The 16,315-nt window shown below is 44.8% G+C and overlaps 1 protein-coding gene across 1 annotated transcript in view; it reads right to left on the bottom strand.

Moving 5' to 3' along the window:
- Positions 1-16,315, bottom strand: part of LOC129857949 (dedicator of cytokinesis protein 2-like) — a 165,304-nt gene that overhangs the window by 136,812 nt on the left and 12,177 nt on the right. The window contains exons 11-21 of the mRNA XM_055926665.1: positions 16,231-16,306; positions 15,985-16,061; positions 15,584-15,834; positions 12,148-12,246; positions 11,701-11,773; positions 11,417-11,520; positions 10,868-11,048; positions 7,790-7,887; positions 7,609-7,698; positions 7,260-7,360; positions 4,514-4,648 (exon numbers count right to left, since the gene is read on the bottom strand). Of these exons, the coding sequence (XP_055782640.1) occupies positions 4,514-4,648; positions 7,260-7,360; positions 7,609-7,698; positions 7,790-7,887; positions 10,868-11,048; positions 11,417-11,520; positions 11,701-11,773; positions 12,148-12,246; positions 15,584-15,834; positions 15,985-16,061; positions 16,231-16,306 (1,285 nt within the window). The remainder of the gene's footprint in view (positions 1-4,513; positions 4,649-7,259; positions 7,361-7,608; positions 7,699-7,789; positions 7,888-10,867; positions 11,049-11,416; positions 11,521-11,700; positions 11,774-12,147; positions 12,247-15,583; positions 15,835-15,984; positions 16,062-16,230; positions 16,307-16,315) is intronic.

Genomic DNA, 16,315 nt, shown 5'->3' with positions numbered 1-16,315 from the left:
TTCAGACTGTAACACCAAAAAATGTGGCATAAGTCAAGGGGTATGAAGACTTTCTGAAGGCACTGTATCTCTCTATTATTCACAGGAATACTTTAGAACAGATTTCCAAAATTAAAATCACTTTGAGACATTTTGCTTCTGTTTTTTTTTTGTTTTTTACTTGTGTGGTCAAATTAAATAACCAGAGGGCCGAATATGGCCCTCGAGCCACCAGATGGTGAACCCTGGCTTAGACTGTGACACACAGGGTTATTACCACAGGACTCTGAGAGCACCGGGCGGCGTTGTGATTACTAAAGCATTGTCTTCCATAATCCCCCTGTGTGACTGAGTGCACACACACACAGACACACACACACACACGCAAACGCAAACACACAAACAGTGGACATACAGTGCCTTGCAAAAGTATTCATCCCATTTGCCGTTTTCCCTATTTTGTTGCATTGCAACCTGTAATTTAATTAAAACTTCTTAGGGCTATGCCCCTTTTTTCTCCATTTCCCGCCTGAATGATGTGCCCAAAGTAAACTGCCTGTTGCTCAGGCCCTGAAGCCAGGATATGCATATAATTGGTAACAGTGGAAAGAAAACACTTTGAAGTTTGTAGAAATGTTAAAATAATGTAGGAGAATATAACACAATAGATATGGTAGGAGAAAATTCAAAGAAAAACCAACCTATTTTTTGGGGGAGAGAGAGACTATCCTCTTAGAATGGCAAGTAAAAGGTCATATTGACAATTAGCTCCCTGGATGTAATTCCTATAGCTTCCACAGGGTGTCAGCAGTCTATGTTCAATGTTTCAGGCTTGTAACTTCAAAAAATTAAGAAGAAATATCAGTTTTAGTACAGGGACAGTCTTGGAAATTCGTGTTTGCGCGCGCCATGAAGACAAGGCGCACTTGCTAAAATCGGTTTCCTATTGAACATACTTCTTTCAGTAAGAAATATTATAGTTTGATTACATTTCAGGGTATCCGAGGAGTAAATAGAAACATTATTTTATCTAACAAATCGACACTACATGTTATAGCTGGGACCCTTTGGATGACAAACCAGAGTAAGATTTTCAAAAAGTAAGTGAATATTTAAATCGCTATTTGTGAATGTATGAAACCTGGGCTGGTGGAAAAATATTTTGACGTGGGGCGCCGTCCTCAAACAATCGCATGGTATGTTTTCGCTGTAATAGCTACTGTAAACCGGACAGGGCAGTTAGATTAACAAGAATTTAAGCTTTCAACCGATATAAGACACTTATATGTACCTAAATGTTTAATATCCATAATTTTTATGATTATTTATTTGAATTGTGCGCCCTCCAGTTTCACCGGAAGTTGTCGCTAGTGGGACAACTATCCCAAACAGATTTTAAATAGATTTTTATTTGGATTTCATGTAATGGACATACACAAAATAGTCCAAATTGGTGAAGTGAAATGAAAAAAAATGTATATTAAAATGTAAAATTTAAATACGAAAAGTGGTGCGTGCATACATATTCACCCCCTTTGCTATAAGCCCCTAAATAAGATCTGGTTCAACTAATTACATTCAGAATTCACATTATTAGTTAAATAAAGTCCACCTGTGTGCAATCTAAGTGTCACATGATCTGTCACAGGATCTCAGTATATATATGCCTGTTCTGAAAGGCCCCAGAGTCTGCAACACCACTAAGCAAGAGGCACCACCAAGCAAGCGGCCCCATGAAGACCAAGAAGCTCTCCAAACAGGTCAGGGACAAAGTTGTGGAGAAGTACAGATCAGGGTTGGGTTATAAAAAAATATCAGAAACTTTGAACATCCCACGGGGCACCATTAAATCCATTATTAAAAAATGGAAAGAATATGGCACCACAACAAACCTGCCAAGAGACAGCTGCCCACCGAAACTCACAGACCGGGCAAGGAGGGCATTAATCAGAGAGGCAACAAAGAGACCAAAGATAACCCTGAAAGAGCTGCAAAACTCCACAGCGGAGATTGGAGTATCTGCTTTACGGAAGAGTGGCCAGAAAAAAAATAAGCAAACATGTTTGGTGTTCGCCAAAGGGCATGTGGGAGACTCCCCAAACATATGGAAGAAGGTTCTCTGGCCAGATGAGACTAAAATTTAGCTTTTTGGCCATCAAGGAAAACGCTATGTCTGGCGCAAACCCAACACCTCTCATCAGACTGGGACAGAGGTTCACCTTCCAGCAGGACAATGACCCTAAGCATACTGCTAAAGCAACACTTGAGTGGTTTAAGGGGAGACATTTAAATGTCTTGGAATTGTCACGCCCTGACCGTAGAGAGCTTTTTATGTCTCTCTTTGGTTTGGTCAGGGTGTGATGTGGGTGGGCATTCTATGTTCCTTTTTCTATGATTTGTATTTCTGTGTGTTTGGCCGGGTGTGGTTCTCAATCAGAGGCAGCTGTCTATCGTTGTCTCTGATTGAGAACCATACTTAGGTTTCCTTTTCCCACCTGTATTTGTGGGTAGTTGTCTGTGTAGTTGCATGTCAGCACTCAGTTATTTATAGCGTCACGTTCGTTTTGTTTTGTTAGTTTGTTTAGTGTTTCATTCGTTAATTAAAAAATAATGTATTCACATCACGCTGCGCCTTGGTCTCCTCTCTTTGACGAACGTGACAGGAATGGCCTAGTCAAAGCCCATAACTCAATCCAATTGAGAATCTGTGGTATGTCTTAAAGATTGCTGTACACCATCGGAACCCATCCAACTTGAAGGAGCTGGAGCAGTTATGCCTTGAAGAATGGGCAAAAAACCCAGTGGCTAGATGTGCCAAGCTTATAGACACATACCCCAAGAGAATTGCAGCTGTAATTGTTGGGGGAGGAGGGGTGAATAGTTCAGTTTGTCTTATTTCTTGTTTGTTTCACAATTAAAAAATACCTTGCATCTTCAAAGCTGTAGGCATGTTGTGTAAATCAAATGATACAACCCCCCCCCCCAAAAAAAATCTATTTTAATTCCAGGTTGTAAAGCAACAAACCAGGAAAAATGCCAAAGGGGGTGAATACTTTCACAAGCCACTGTAGCTACGCACGCATTCACATACAAACACATACTATAAACAGTATATATTTGAGACTCCACCACAGAAAATCACGACAGACGGATACAGGGTACACACACTGCAATCCGGTGCTAACCCTATCCCAACGACACAACGTACATGTACGCAACAGATATCTCTGAACCCAGTGGCATGTTCCTGTCTGGATCTCTGCACCCTTTGATCCATGCAGGCTCCTGTAGAATAGCGGTAGAGTGGAGTGTACAGTAGAGTAGGCCTCATAATCCTGGGCCTAAAGCCCAGTGGACCCTATCAGAGAACAGCCTGGGACCAGGAGTTGACCCTCACACTGATAGCTACTGCAACTCTACTGCTACCCATGCACCATTCACCACCATGACACAACAAAATGAATGCGCTACTCACACCAGATGGACAGGAGACGAGGAGAGATGGAGGGAGGGAGAGAGGGAGTAGAGGCCAGAGGGAGATGGATAGCTAAGAAAGAGGCGGTAAGATTAACAATGAGGGATAAATAAGAGGTGTGACTGAGGCCGGTGGAAAGTTAGAGAAGGGAAAGAAAGGTTAACAGCAAGGTTTAAAGAAAGAAGGGATAGGCCAGAGAGAGAGAGAGAGACATCTAATACATTCTCTACTTATAGAAATCTGAACTATCTGAACTAGGGACTTGAGAAACTTCAGATTCAAACTGATAAATCATTGATGAGTGTAGGATATGAACGGTACTACAGATGAAGCTACTGCAGGACAGTACTGCATCCGCTGCTCTTGAATACTGAGTATCTGGCTAGGCTACCCATATGAGAAGAGTTACGTAGACTTGAAATTCAGAAAGTTTCAACTTTCTTTGAAGTAGTTTGGCAGACCTGAGAGTGAAGAACTGGAGCAATCCATCGTTCTAGCGTCCCTCCAGGGAGAGCAGTGAGGAATACATATGCATTGCATATGGTTTCTGAGACAATTTGACAGGCCAACAGATAACCACACACCACCCGAAACAAGCAACACAGCCCAAGCCCTTAGAGCCTGTGTTCTGCCACTAGTCTGTCAGGATCAAATGATGTGATGTTATTAATTAATGTTGTTTATGATTATCACATGGAGCAGCCTTCAGAAGAGTTGACGTATCGTACGTCTCTGTGCGGCAGCGTCTCTCTATCGCAGCTGCTCGTTCGGCACTGGGTCCATTTTGTCATTAGCGTTCATTGAGAACGCCACTTCATCATCAACGCTTGTGAGCAACATTAGTGCTGCAATCAGCGTCTTTCAGATCAAGCTGTCTTTGGGAATTAGCGAGGTAATGTACAAGAGCGTCAACAAGAGTGTCCATGTGTGTATGTGTCTTGTGCCTTGTGTGTGTTGTGCGTGTGCGTGTGTGGACTGTGTGCATGCTTTTAAGAGTTAGATTACACTCACACACACACGTACACACACACACACACACAAACACACACGCAGACTCACTGGGAGTAGAGCATGCGTGAGCGAACGATGAATTTGAAGATGTACTCCAGGGCTTTGAGGGTGCGGAGGTAGTTTTCACACTGCTCCCCTCGACTGGACACATCCAGATACCTCTTCAACACCGACATCAACTTCCTGAGAGGGGGAGGGGTGGGAGGGGGGGGGGGGAGAAAAAAAAGAGGAGACAAATCTTAATTTCAAAGTGTTAATTAAAATGTTCATAACACAAACACACCACAGCACACTGGGCCCAGAGGACGAGGCTTATGTCCCATAGTGTTCCCAAAAAATGTGCATGGGCTTGTCGGCTAACTGGATTAAAAACAATCAAAGCCTCTTAAACAATAACAGTCCTTTTATAACGTTTTTTTTTTCCAGCAGGATAAAGACTAAAAAAGTCCATAAGTGTAAAATAATCTGAGGATGACATTGGGTGGCCTGGTATTTAGACAACAGAGTTTTATATAACGGCATGGCAAGCACTGGTTAAGCTTCTGTTTTGACCCCTTAGGGAGACATATTGAACCAGCTGATGTAAATTATTACGAGGATGGCACTGTTCTCTACTCAAGCAGCAGCAGTTTGACTTTGGCTTTTGAAAAAGCTCAAAACAGCTTTTAACGTCATTGACCAGAATCTGTACGGCTTGTTCTGAATCCCTCTAAAACAAAATAAATGGTATTTTCCAACGCTAAACACTCTGAAAACCCAGGCAGGTCACCTGTCATAAAGTCAGAATTCCATGTCCATCCATGTCTCAGGACGTCGGGTGATGACGCGGAAACCGACCACTAGGGACAACAGTGAGCAGTGTTACCTTCAAGTAGGTTGTAGTGACATGGTTTTCCAAACAAACTCTGACAGTCTCATGTCTGCCTCTGGTGCCAAGGGTTGCATGTTCGAATCCAGCAATAGAAAGTTGTTTTTGAGATGTTTGTTTGAAGCCTTATCCCAAACCTTAACCCTTACAAATTCGGGGTTAATGCCTAAACCTAACCTTAAACCACTTGATGTTTGGAACCACTTCGAAATTTGACGATTGAGAAACATGACCGAATGTCTAATTCTGACGTGAGACTGCGAGAGCTTGTTGGTAAACCATGTCATTACTACCTTGGAAGGAAATTCCATAGAGCAAGTCAAAGACGTACAAATATCTGGGAGTTTGGGTGGGTGAGAAGCTGAGCTTCACTAATCATGTTGAGAGCCTGGTAAAGAAGATCAAGTTAAGAATACGTTTATATTCCCGGCATAAGGCTTGTTTTTCCTCTGAGGCCAGAAAAGAGCTGGTATGCAGTACATTCCTGTCTGTCTTGGACTACAGTGATGTCATTTATATGCAGACCCCAAGCACATCCCTGAAGGCACTTGATTCCGTGTATCATGCAGCTCTTAGGTTTATTACCAACCAAAAGCGTCTGACACACCACTGTGATCTCTAAAGTGCTGTTGGCTGGTCTTCGTTGACTCTACGTAGGCTTAAACGTTGGTCTACTAAGATCTATTAGGCCATTTTGGGAAAACTGCAGATTTATCTCTGTTCTTCTTTGATAGGGTCTTAAAAAGAAATAGCAGTCACGGTCTCACTCTTACTGACATTTAACGGTTCCTAAAATCAGATCATGGCAAAAAAAGTGTTTTAGCTACTCCGCTCCGTGGTCTTGGAATTCTCTCCAGACCAGCTGGAAACACCAGGGTGTTGTTTAAAAGTTTGGTTGACTCACATGTTACTGAGGAATGCGATTGTCATTAGGACTTGACGCGGTTGTATATATGCTAGACGTTTCTCTATCTATGACGCTTGGATGTTTTTTGTAATTGAATTGTGTGTGTCTCTATGTCAAAACATACACTATAGATTTTTTTGTATGGTGTGTCTCTGTCTGTAAGTTGTTACAGTGCGTCTGATATTTGTCTGAAACATTGTTCCCCCCCTGCTGCAGTCTTGGTTGGACCAGGTCTCTCTCGAAAAAAACGATTGTATCTTAATGAGACCCACCTGGACAGATAAAGGTTAAATAAAAAGGAGGGAGAATCCTCAGTTTTAACACAGATTGGAGAGCGAGATGGGGGGGGGCGAGGGACGAGGGCGGGGAGAGAGAGATTGAGAGTATGGAGAGAAACAGAGAGGAGAGGGAGAGGTGGAGTGTGTGATTTTGAGAGCGACAGGGAGAGACGTCATGAGGGAACGAGAGAGGGATAAAGTGAAAATGAGATAGAGGGAGTACATATTGCTTTGGCAATGTGTACATTGTTACGTCGTGTCAATGAAGCAATTGAAATCGAATTGAGTAGCAGAGGCGAAGGTAAACCCGGGGGTTTTGGAGTTAAGACTCAGTGAGCCAAGTATAAGTATTCTGGCCAGCCTTGAGTAAAGTACCACAGTCTAGTAATCCACCTTATCCTGGCTTATCCGTCCATTGACTTCTACTGCAAACCTACAGGCACAGGTCCTATGAGCCGTTCTGGCTACTTACTTAATGACCTACAGGCACACAGCATTCACAATGACACACGATTAATGCACTGTCACTCAACAGTGGAAAATCAATGTGTACGTCATCTCCTGTGGAAATGTCACTATGAGTGTGGCATGATGAGTCATTATCGATAGGCCTTGCTGCTTTACCGCCAGTCTGACTATCAATGTGAAAGAGGAGTTCAGACACTCCTGAGGCTGCCTCTGAGAGACAGTGAGACTGGCGGACAGGAAGAGGAGGGGTTGGACACAGGAAGTAGTACTGACTTGTAGGCCAGCGTGGCGCTGAAGTGCTGTTTAATGTAGGCTTCCAACACCGTGTTAAAATGCTGGAACTTCCTGTCTGCTATCAGACCAATGATGTAGATCTGAGAGAGAGAGAGAGAGAGAGAGAGAGAGAGAGAGAGAGAGAGAGAGAGAGATTGATAAGGTGAGAGAGATGTGCCTCACTGGCAAAATGACACACAGACAAGCAGGAAGACATGTTTATTCAGAAGGAGAATGACAGAGCCATAAGGACAGACTGACAGACTGACAGACAGAGAAAAGAACAGGTACAAGAGTGACAGAGAATACCAGACAGAAACAAGAACACACACACACCCCACACACTCACCAGGGCATCGAACACTAGGATGTCATAGTCGTCAGTCTGGGAGTGTTCCATCATGATGGTGAACAGAGCATCCAGAGTGTCCTGGAGAAACTGCACAGGGAGGGGAGACGAGTCCATAAGATGACACACACACACACACAAACACACACATACACAAATAACACACACGAACGACACACACCTTGACAACCTGCTCTCCGTCGATGATCTTGAGTTTCTCCAGGTTTTCTTTGAGGAGCTCAGGACGAGTCCTCCACTTCAGTAGGCCTAGCAAACCCACTGAGCAGGAGAAAGAAGAAGAGAAAAACATCAATCTATCCATCCACCTACCTGTCATTGATTCACCATAACCCAGCCAGCACACCTGCAACAGTCATTGAATCAATCATTCGTTGTTCTGGGGGGCTCGAAGCCTAATAAACTAAGCACAGGAAGTTCAGTTAGCTGCAGTGGTGTAGTGCTGTTTTGTTTGGTGCCCGGAGCGCCCAAAATTTTAAAAATAATTTCTCAATCAAAGTTTGTACCGACAGAAGTAGCCTATTGTCATTTTAGAAAATGCATAAAATGCATCCTTCAAATGCAATGTCGCCCACACATATTGTCTCAATAAATGTTTCTCATTTTAAAACCCTCAAACACTAAATTGGGCATACCTCATTTCAAAATACGCCATCTGTCAATCGTGGATAATACTAGCCTACTTCTCGTTTTAGCGCTAAAACATCCCAACTGTATATGCATGCCAATAATTTGATCTCAGTTCCATGGGAATATGCATTTAGACCTATCCTGTTGCCTAGTCACTTACCCCAACCTACAGTATAGATCCATACAGTAGCTACCTTAATTACCTCGTACCCCTGCACATCGAGTCGATACTGGTACCTCATGTATATAGCCATGTTATTTTTACTCATTGTGTATTTATTCCTTGAGTTAAAATTGTTTCTATAATATTTAGAGTTTTCTCTCTGCATTATTGGGAAGGGCCCGTAAGTAACGTACGCTAACCCCATTCCGTACAAATGTGCCCAACCGCGACATTCAAACGGGGCTGCAAAGAAAACCAATGGGACTGTAGCGACTGTTGACATCAAACTCTGGCGCGTGAACTACGTTTCTATTCAAGCGTTGATTGACATGGTAATGGTCCGATAGTATTGGAGAAAAGTTTAAAAAACGGACATCCCCGACGCTGTACGTTACATCGTGACGTGTCATGGCGTAATGTACAGCACGCATAAAGCAACTAATTCTGTCTTACAGCCTCTCTCCACCAGGTGTAGCCTTTCTCTCACCGTTTAAAAACAAGAAAGGGACAGGGAGCTATCACCATCACTGCAAGCTATCAAGACATCCCCCCTTCCACATATCCGCTGTTTACTTCTGAAGATCACTTTAGCACCGCCCTAAAAACCCGATTCAAACCTTCAAATAGGTATGTAATGACACATTATATAAACTCTTTATCGTGTTTTATTTACATTTTAGAGGCGATAAGGTTGATAAGTTGGACAGATCGAGTGAAAAAAAGCCGTTTCCCCACACGACAACTCTCCTTCTCACTATCACGCAATAGGTTTCGCTTCCCCACCCGCCATTTAAAAAAAGACCCAACGGAGCTCATTGCCTTCTTGAATCATGCAGAGATGGGCATCATGAAGGTTTCGTCATTGATTTTGTTGGAAAGGGGAGAAATTGTGCTTCACAATGGTATTGATATTACAGTTGACCTGGAAGGATTGTGTTTTTTGGTCACTAAAATAAAGTAAATCGTATGGACCAGCACGATGTACAAAAGTGAGTTAGTTCACGTTAAGCATTTCACTGTTAGTCTACACCTGTTTTTTACACCTGTTTTTTACAAAGCAGGGCTGAACATGGGGCTCCGCTACCACCACCCTTCGTGCCTCAGCACTATCAATCTCATTCTCTACTGTGCATCTGTTTGGTCAAGGTCGTCACACACCCACACACAGAGTTGACACACAAATAAACGCCACCATGAGCATCATCACTGGAACACTACGATCCACCCTGCTTCTCTGGCTCCCTGTCCCTGTCCCCCCTTCCACATATCCGGAGACTCGAAACAACCCCCACAAAACGATTGAAAAAGTCTGCAACGCCCCACACCTACCGCTCCGCGAGGACCTCCTCAACCCACCAAAGATACACCTCCCCGCAAGAAAAGCCAATTTGGAAAGGCTTCAACAAAAATGGACACAAGAATGGGAGTCACTAGACCTGACAAATAAGCAGCCGATCAGTACCCCCTCACAACAGCCCCCTGGTTTCAACCTCCCCAGGAAGGAATGGTTCACCCTCAATAGGTTCAGGACTGGCCACGGCCCATGCCTCGCCAGCCTCCACTGATGGGGCATAAAAAGTAAGCCCCCTAAGTGCCTGTGGGATGGAGCAAACCATCCACCCCATTCTTGAAGTCTTTCATATCCATAAACTCACCGGAAGCAACCGCTTGGCCTAGGTACTTTGCATTCGCTAAGTAAATAATAGATCTCTAGTGTCTTTCAAAGAGAAGAAAGTTAGCGACATTGCTAATATAGCTAGCTGCCAAAGTTGAACTAGCTAGCGATATTAGCGATTTAGTTAGCTTGGGCTAGTTTTAACATTTCGTGACATTTATAAGGTATGGTTAACAAAAACAAAGAATTGGCAGATGCTGGTATGATATATATTTTACAGCTTGTTTGTTAATCAAATGTGTTGTTTTTAATTAAAACTGCTCGCTAGGAGAACATTTCAATGGCCTCCATGTATAAAACTTTTCCCCAGCATGACGCTGTGCGTGTGTGTGTGTCCTTGCGTGCCTGTGTTTGTGTTTAAAAATGGTATAAGCACTTGCATCTGGACTGGTGATTAATACTGCAGCACAGTGATCATTACAATGATGGACTGTCTTCCTCACCAACAGCTGTTACACCACACCTGTATGGCAAGACCATGACTGTGTATGGGGGAAGTGTGTGTGTGTGTGTGTGTGTGTGTGTGTGTGTGTGTGTGTGTGTGTGTGTGTGTGTGTGTGTGTGTGTGTGTGTGTGTGTGTGTGTGTGTGTGTGTGTGTGTGTGTGTGCATGTGTGTGTGCATGTGTGTGTGCATGTGTGTGTGTATAGGACAAAACTATGACATCCCTCTCACATTGTTCTAATCTAGAACATACTCAGCCTGTTCTGAGTCATCCCCCCCCCACCCCACACACACACACACATACACACACACACATACATACACACACACCGTTCTGGGTGAGTTTGGTGGAGCAGACGAGGGTTGAGATGGTGAAGCTGTCTCTGGAGCTGACAGACAGGCCTCCTACACTGCTGCGACTCAGTGTCCCCCCCTTTGGAACGTCACCCTGGTTTCGCGTCGAGGGCTGGGGCAGGTACGAGTTCACATCCTCCATCCTCTTACTGTCCCCCTAAGAGAGAGAGGGGGGGGGGGTGAGTAGAGGCCACAGTTTAGTTCGGAAGTGAGTGAATGAACAGTAATTAATCATGATTCAATTTGGCGCTTAATCAATAATTCCAGCTCATTTGGCAGTGACTCTACCATGACTTAGTTTAGCCTATTCAGTCAGTTGTGAATTTATAATCATTCAGTATCCTTGGTGATTTGGCTATGACTCTGACGTGATTCAATTCTCCAGTTCTTTCAGCTGTGAATCAATAACAATTCAGTTCCCTTGGCTATTTGACTGTGAATCTGTACTGGTTCATTTCTCCATATGAATGTGAGTGGTTTCCGTGGTTCTGTAGTTATGTGAATCAGAGTTGACTCAGTTCTGACCTTGAAGACAACCAGTTCATGAAGTCCATCCTGCAGCACTGTTCCGTCCGCCTTCATCAGATGAACAAACGCCATGGCAAAGTTCTTCTCACTCTTATCCTTAGCTACAGAAAGAGAGACGACGATGGGGGGGAGACAGACCGAAGAGAATTCATTTAGTAGAGGAACGCAATGACTTTGCCCCCTGTCACATTGCTTTCATCCCTCCAGTCCAATCAGCTCAGTGGTTAAGAAAGTAAGGATGCAATGGGAGGATATGGGAGGCCAGAGATGGGTGTACTCACACTCCTGAGAGGAGCGGTGTCTGAACATGAAGCGCAGGTGGCTCCTATGCATCTCCTCCAGAGGGATGGCCACCTACAGGACGGAGGACCACATTACATCTCCTGTTATTGCCCTGTGTTTTGCGCAATCATGTCACATGCCTGGATTTGAACCTTTATTTAAAACTTTTTCCTCAAACCTTCCAGTTTCTTTTTATTATCAGATGATCCAGCACTATCATCAGACAATTGCTTTCATTTTTGGTGTAATTATTCTTTCTGGATAAGGCTCAAAATACAGGATGAAATCTTGCAATGTCACATGAATGCGCAAAACCAATGCCCTACAATACCACATATTAAACAGACTATGCATAGTGGTATACACAGAGGGCAACAGTTGATCAACATGCACAAGCATACAACAACTAGATAATCAAACACCCACACGCATACACACACACTGACCTTGAATGTCTCCATCCAGCGTGGTTGTTTGACCTGGTAGTAGATGACAGATCTGTACTCATTCAGCGGCCGATCCCCGGCTCCCAGACAGATAGAGTTCTACAGGACAGACAGAAAGAGAGACGACAGAAAGTGAGAGATGACAGGAAGAGAGAGACGACAGGAAGAGAGAGACGACAGAAAGAGAGAGACGACAGAAGGAGAGAGACGACAGAAGGAGAGAGACGACAGAAGGAGAGAGACGACAGAAAGAGAGAGACGACAGAAAGACGACAGAAAGAGAGAGACAACAGAAAGAGAGAGACGACAGAAAGAGAGAGACGACAGAAAGAGAGAGACGACAGAAAGACGACAGAAAGAGAGAGACGACAGAAAGAGAGAGACGACAGAGAGAGACGACAGAAAGAGAGAGACGTCAGAAAGAGAGAGACGACAGAAAGAGAGAGACGACAGAAAGAGAGAGACGACAGAAAGAGAGAGACGACAGAAAGAGAGAGACGACAGAAAGAGAGAGACGACAGAAAGAGAGAGACGACAGAAAGAGAGAGACGACAGAAAGAGAGAGACGACAGAAAGAGAGACGACAGAAAGAGAGAGACGACAGAAAGAGAGAGACGACAGAAAGAGAGAGACGACAGAAAGAGAGAGACGACAGAAAGAGAGAGACGACAGAAAGAGAGAGACGACAGAAAGAGAGAGACGACAGAAAGAGAGAGACGACAGAAAGAGAGACGACAGAAAGAGAGAGACGACAGAAAGAGAGAGACAACAGAAAGAGAGAGACAACAGAAAGAGAGAGACGACAGAAAGAGAGAGATGACAGAAAGAGAGATGACAGAAAGAGAGAGGCGACAGAAAGAGAGAGGTGACAGAAAGAGAGACAACAGAAAGAGAGAGGCGACAGAAAGAGAGAGGTGACAGAAAGAGAGAGGCGACAGAAAGAGAGAGACGGCAGAAAGAGAGAGACGGCAGAAAGAGAGAGACAACAGAAAGAGAGAGACGACAGAAAGAGAGAGGCGACAGAAAGAGAGAGGCGACAGAAAGAGAGAGACGGCAGAAAGAGAGAGAAGGCAGAAAGAGAGAGACGGCAGAAAGAGAGAGAAGGCAGAAAGAGAGAGGCGACAGAAAGAGAGAGACGACAGAAAGAGAGAGACGACAGAAAGAGAGAGACGGCAGAAAGAGAGAGACGGCAGAAAGAGAGAGAAGGCAGAAAGAGAGAGGCGACAGAAAGAGAGAGACGACAGAAAGAGAGAGACGACAGAAAGAGAGAGACGACAGAAAGAGAGAGACGACAGAAAGAGAGGGGCGACAGAAAGAGAGAGGCGACAGAAAGAGAGAGATGACAGAAAGAGAGAGGCGACAGATAGACAGAGACGACAGAAAGAGAGAGGCGACAGAAAGAGAGAGACGACAGAAAGAGAGAGACGACAGAAAGACGACAGAAAGAGAGAGACAACAGAAAGAGAGAGACGACAGAAAGAGAGAGACGACAGAAAGAGAGAGACGACAGAAAGAGAGAGAAGACAGAAAGAGAGAGACGACAGAAAGAGAGAGACAACAGAAAGAGAGAGACGACAGAAAGAGAGAGAAAACAGAAAGAGACAACAGAAAGAGAGAGATGACAGAAAGAGAGATGACAGAAAGAGAGAGGCGACAGAAAGAGAGAGGTGACAGAAAGAGAGACAACAGAAAGAGAGAGGCGACAGAAAGAGAGAGGCGACAGAAAGAGAGAGACGGCAGAAAGAGAGAGACGACAGAAAGAGAGAGACGACAGAAAGACGACAGAAAGAGAGAGACGACAGAAAGACGACAGAAAGAGAGAGACAACAGAAAGAGAGAGACGACAGAAAGAGAGAGACGACAGAAAGAGAGAGACGACAGAAAGAGAGAGACGACAGAAAGAGAGAGACGACAGAAAGAGAGAGACGACAGAAAGAGAGAGACGACAGAAAGAGAGAGACGACAGAAAGAGAGAGACGACAGAAAGAGAGAGACGACAGAAAGAGAGAGAAGGCAGAAAGAGAGAGAAGGCAGAAAGAGAGAGGCGACAGAAAGAGAGAGACGACAGAAAGAGAGAGACGACAGAAAGAGAGAGACGACAGAAAGAGAGAGACGACAGAAAGAGAGAGGCGACAGAAAGAGAGGGGCGACAGAAAGAGAGAGGCGACAGAAAGAGAGAGACGACAGAAAGAGAGAGACGACAGAAAGAGAGAGACGACAGAAAGAGAGAGACGGCAGAAAGAGAGAGACGGCAGAAAGAAAGAGAAGGCAGAAAGAGAGAGGCGACAGAAAGAGAGAGACGACAGAAAGAGAGAGACGACAGAAAGAGAGAGACGACAGAAAGAGAGAGACGACAGAAAGAGAGGGGCGACAGAAAGAGAGGGGCGACAGAAAGAGAGAGGCGACAGAAAGAGAGAGATGACAGAAAGAGAGAGGCGACAGATAGACAGAGACGACAGAAAGAGAGAGGCGACAGAAAGAGAGAGATGACAGAAAGAGAGATGACAGAAAGAGAGAGGCGACAGAAAGAGAGAGGCGACAGAAAGAGAGACGACAGAAAGATAGAGGCGACAGAAGGAGAGAGACGACAGAAGGAGAGGCGACCGAAAGAAACAGGCGACAGAAAGAGAGAGGCGACAGAAAGAGAGACGACAGAAAGATAGAGGCGACAGATAGACGACAGAACGAGAGAGACGACAGAAAGAGAGAGATGACAGAAAGAGAGACGACAGAAAGAGAGAGGCGACAGAAAGAGAGAGACGACAGAAAGAGAGAGACGACAGAAAGAGAGAGACGACAGAACGAGAGAGACGACAGAAAGAGAGAGACGACAGAAAGAGCGAGACGACAGAAAGAGATTGGCGACAGAAAGAGATTGGCGACAGAAAGAGAGAGATGACAGAAAGAGACAGACGACAGAAAGAGACAGACGACAGAAACAGAGGCGACAGAAAGAGAAACGACAGAAAGAGAGAGGCGACAGAAAGAGAGACGACAGAAAGAGAGATGACAGAAAGAGAGATGACAGAAAGAGAGATGACAGAAAGAGAGAGATGACAGAAAGAGAGATGACAGAAAGAGAGAGACGACAGAAAGAGAGACGACAGAAAGAGAGACGACAGAAAGAGAGACGACAGAAAGAGAGACGACAGAAAGAGAGACGACAGAAAGAGAGACGACAGAAAGAGAGATGACAGAAAGAGAGATGACAATCAATTCAACCAACTCCCGTCCACCTAGATACATCCAACCCAACAACCCTAAACAGTAGATGACATATGAAATACAAAGTATCATACAGTGCTGAAACAGTATCCCTTCTTGGCTACTTCCAGATGGCCTTGGCTGTAATATTGTTATGTTCTATTTGTGTGACAGAGTTTTTATATTTGGTGTGACACACACACACACACACACTGTGTCCTCCCCAACTCACCGGCACGGCCTTGCCCTCCTCGTCACACACCATCATGATGACCTCCATGTTCTTCTGGGTGGTCTTGTTGTACTTGTCAAAGTCCCCGGTCCACAGAGTCAAGTAGATGTCGTTGCGGATGTCCCCCGGCATGATGATCTCTGGGAATCCCAGTTTACGGGCCACCACCGTGCTGCGGTCCACCAGGTGGGGGTACTCCTTACGGATCTGGACGATGTCGCCCACCAGGGCCTTCATCGTCACCCACAGACCTGGAGGAAGGAAGGGGGGTAAGCGTTGATAACAAAGTCGTTGGAATAGTGTGAAGAGTCCATTCAGTAATAGTACGGTGAGAACGACAGCCAGTAGGAGACATCAGCCATGAAGTGGTCGTTTGGGCTACTCTGTGGGGTGTGTGCTACCTTGTCCTCCACTGTCTCCTCGCGATGCTGTCACCTTGTTCAGCAGGGAGTGGAGGAAGTCATTCTCTGCCACAACCCTGTAAACACACACACACACACAAACATTTCAACTACATACTCCCCCCCCCCCCCCCCCCAAAGAAAATGGGGGATTTTTTTTTCTCCAAACTAACAACATTTCAACTACATTACAATAACGAGGTAGGGATGGAGGGAGAGAGGCAGACAGGGAGAAGGAGGACTCACGGAACGAACGGGATAAAATACTGCTTCTCCTCGTCACACTCTATCTTTCCTTTGATGATGTCACTGATGTCCATCACTGCGGAGA

This window comes from Salvelinus fontinalis, chromosome 6 (genome assembly GCF_029448725.1).
Source record: "Salvelinus fontinalis isolate EN_2023a chromosome 6, ASM2944872v1, whole genome shotgun sequence".
NCBI classification, from domain to species: domain Eukaryota; kingdom Metazoa; phylum Chordata; class Actinopteri; order Salmoniformes; family Salmonidae; genus Salvelinus; species Salvelinus fontinalis.
The sequence above is the reverse complement of the archived record's forward strand: the minus strand, read 5'-3'. Positions and strand labels throughout refer to the sequence as shown.